Source organism: Echinops telfairi, unplaced genomic scaffold (genome assembly GCF_000313985.2).
Source record: "Echinops telfairi isolate 266 unplaced genomic scaffold, ASM31398v2 ScPeMD7_655;HRSCAF=1070, whole genome shotgun sequence".
NCBI lineage: Eukaryota > Metazoa > Chordata > Mammalia > Afrosoricida > Tenrecidae > Echinops > Echinops telfairi.
Genome location: NW_022104553.1, coordinates 33063236 through 33066580, shown reverse-complemented (window position 1 = coordinate 33066580; position 3345 = coordinate 33063236). Strand labels below are relative to the sequence as shown.

Sequence of the window (3345 nt, the reverse complement as noted above, 5' to 3'; positions counted from 1 at the left end):
TCATCCGCCCTGGATTCCCTGTATTTTCTGTTCCTATCTGTACCAGTGTACATCCTCTGGTCTAGCCAGACTTGCAAGGTAGAATTCGTGTCATGATAGTGTGAGCGGGGAGGAAACATTTAGGAACTAGAGGAAAGTTGTATATTTCATCGTTGCTACATCACCCCGTGACTGACTCCTCTCCTCCCCGAGACCCCTGGGCAAGGGGATCTCCAGTGGCCTACTCATGGGCTTTGGGTTTCCACCGAGGCTGTCAATCTTTACAGGAGCAAGCCTGCCTCATCTTCCTCCAGCCAGTACAATGTGGAGAATCTACACTGCAGATGATGATGATGATGATGATGATGATGATGATGATGATGATGATGATGATGATAAGAACAATGAAGGAAAAGCAAGCCAGGAAGTGCATGGGCAGGGAGGCCCAGTGGGTGCTGTTGACTTAAAAACCAGGTAGAGCCAGCAGAGGCACGCTCAGGGGATACGTGGGCTGGCTCATTGAAGAGGTGACATGTGAGCAAAGACTTGAAGGAGACTGGGCATGAGGGGTGTGGGGGTGGGGAAGTCACCTGAACACCTGGACCAAGAGTGTTCCCAGCAGAGGGACCAGCCAGTGCCAAATCCCTGGGGATCCAAAGAGGATCCAGGGACAGCAGGGAAGCCAAGAGGCTGGACCCGGGAAAGTAAGAGGAGGGTTGTAGACGCCAAAGGAGACATCAGAAAACAGTGCAACAGTGCCCGTCTCATCTGGCTGCCACCTTGCTCATCACTCCCTGACCTCCCCAGCTCCATCTGCCTATGCTGCTCCCCCCCCCCCCCCCCCCTCATGCTGATGCCCCGAGGGCTTCCTCTTGGACACTGCAACCTCCCCGGGCCACTCCTGCCCCCAGGGCTTCTCACCAGCTGTTGTCTCTACCTACCCTGTTTCCCTGAAAGTTAAGACATCCCGTGAAAATAAGACCTACTTACAGGTTTGCCTCTCGTTGAACTATAAGGCATCCCTCCGAAAATAAGACCTCTCCGAAAAGATGCCCCCCCCCACCAAGCAACTGTAACTCTGGACTTTGGACCATAGCGGTGGGCGCCACTGTGCAGTTCACTGCTGGCTGCAGCGCAGCTGGAGCAGACAGGAAGTGCACGGTCTCTTTTAATAAAGCAATAAACCATAAATGTATTCTTCTTCATGGGAAAATAAGACATCCCTGAAAATAAGACCTAGCGCCTCTTTGGGAGCAAAAATTAATATTAGACACTGTCTTATTTTCGGGGAAGCAGTGTAGTTTCTCCATCAGCAGCAGCAGCTGCTGCAGGAGTCCGCTCTGATGTCTGTCCCTCAGAGGAAACCTCCCACCCGCGCTGTCCATCTCATCACTTCTCTTGGCCTTCTGGCAGAGATCTTTGTAGAATGGCCCTGCCCATTCAAGTGCTTAACTGCTGGCTGTCAACATCCCCACCGGACCTGACCTCCCTGAAGGCAGAGACAGGGCTGCTTGTCATAGCCGTGACCCTACTGTCTGTCACCCACCACCAGGTTGGTGTGGGCCCGGCAGAGTGGGACCCACGGGTCTCTTCTTGTTGGAATAAGAGCGGCCTGAGGGCTAGCCTTCTGGCCCAGCTTTCACCAGCGCTGGGCCTGACCCTCCCGATTGCTGCGTGCCCAGCCCCAGGCCCGCCCTCCCCGCCCTCCACCCGGCCCCGCCCTCCCCGTCCTCCCCCAGGCCCCGCCCTCCCCGTCCTCCCCCAGGCCCCGCCCTCACTGGTGAGGATGAGGATGCCAGTGATGAACAGCACGGCTGCAACCAACAGCCCCCGCTTCCGGAGGGTGGCCTCGTCTGCAGAGAGAAAGACGGAAGTCAGAGAGGCCCCCGCCCGTGTCCTCCCCAGCCCCCGTACAGCATCTTACCGTAGGAGAAGGCGTCGTCCATGACCTTGCCCGACCCTGCAGGGGACAGACAGGGAGCACGTCAAACTTCAGCAGAGGTTTGTGGGGTGAATAGATGAAGAGCAGGGTCAGGAAGAGGGGACACCTAGGGGACAGACTGGTAGCCTTACAACCAAACCTCACTGCAGGGCCCATGCTGGCTCCTGCCACCTCGGGTCTCAGTTCCACCCCTCTGCCATCAGTCACTGCGTCCCAGCCCCACTGGCATCCCTGGTGTTGAGTGCACGCACGGGCACCTCTTCCTTCAGGGTCTTTACTCTGCCCTTGCCAGCATCCCCCAGACGCCCCCAGGGCTCTCCCCACCCCCTGCCCGCTGCTCAGTGAGACTTTCTTAGGCCTTGTCTATAAAGGCTCCCCCCCTTATATCACACAACTTAGCCCTCCACTCATATTAAAGGAATGCATGCCATCATCACCACAATCAAGTTCAGAACATTATCTTCTTGTTGGTGTTGTTAGCTCCCCGTTTCCCTTCCCCCATCCCCCCCTACCAGGCCCCTCTCCAGTGACTGTCTCTAAAGATCCACCAATCCTGGATTTCCTATGCAGAAAATCAAAGCAAACACAAACACCAACAAACATAAAACAACAATGACTAGACAGAACAGAAAAACCTCAAGCAAAAAGACAGCAATAAATACTAACAGTTGAAATAGCTTTAAAATGGGTAAGAAGGGAGCGCACACGTTTGTTCAACCTACATTTTAACTAACCACGTCTGCACTAGTGACTTTTCCACGCTCTCTGTCTGACAGCAAGGCTACTCACAGCCCTGGACCGAGGTCAGAGGGGATTCATGGGAGCGTCAGTCCATGGGGGGCCACTGCAAGTGGATTTTGGCTTCCACGGTCATTCACAGCCCGCTGCATAGCGGGTGGTCACAATTTAAGCTCTGATATTATTCCCTCCTTTGGATGTCCTGATCACAACTTAAAATCATCTAATACATACGTCATTTCATGTCCGTAACTCATGATGTGTAATTCATTATGTGGTATATATAATTCACGGTGTGAATTATGTGGAATTCATTATGTGTTATGTGTAATTCATCATGTGTGCTATATGTAATTCATGATGTGTGTTGTGTGTCATTCATTATGTGTTATGTGTAATTCATTATGTGTGTTCTATGTAATTCATGATGTGTGTTGTGTGTAATTCGTGATGTGTTATGTGTAATTCATGATGTGGGTTACGTGTAATTCGTGATGTGTGTGACGTGTAATTCACTGTGTTGTGTGTACGTCACGATGTGTGTTACATGTAACTCATGTGTGTTGTGTGTAACTCGTGATGTGTGTTGCGTGTAACTGGTGATGTGTGTTTGTGTAACTCGTGATGTGTGTGACGTGTAATTCACTGTGTTGTGTGTACGTCACGATGTGTGTTACATGTAACTC

The 3345-nt window shown here is 52.1% G+C and overlaps 1 protein-coding gene across 2 annotated transcripts in view; it reads right to left on the bottom strand.

The window, feature by feature from the left end:
• The window catches only part of FXYD5 (FXYD domain containing ion transport regulator 5), a 19593-nt gene that overhangs the window by 1608 nt on the left and 14640 nt on the right, over positions 1-3345 (bottom strand). For both annotated transcript variants that reach the window (XM_045292917.1, XM_045292918.1), the window contains exons 6-7: positions 1904-1939; positions 1758-1832 (exon numbers count right to left, since the gene is read on the bottom strand). In XM_045292917.1, the coding sequence (XP_045148852.1) occupies positions 1758-1832; positions 1904-1939 (111 nt within the window). The remainder of the gene's footprint in view (positions 1-1757; positions 1833-1903; positions 1940-3345) is intronic.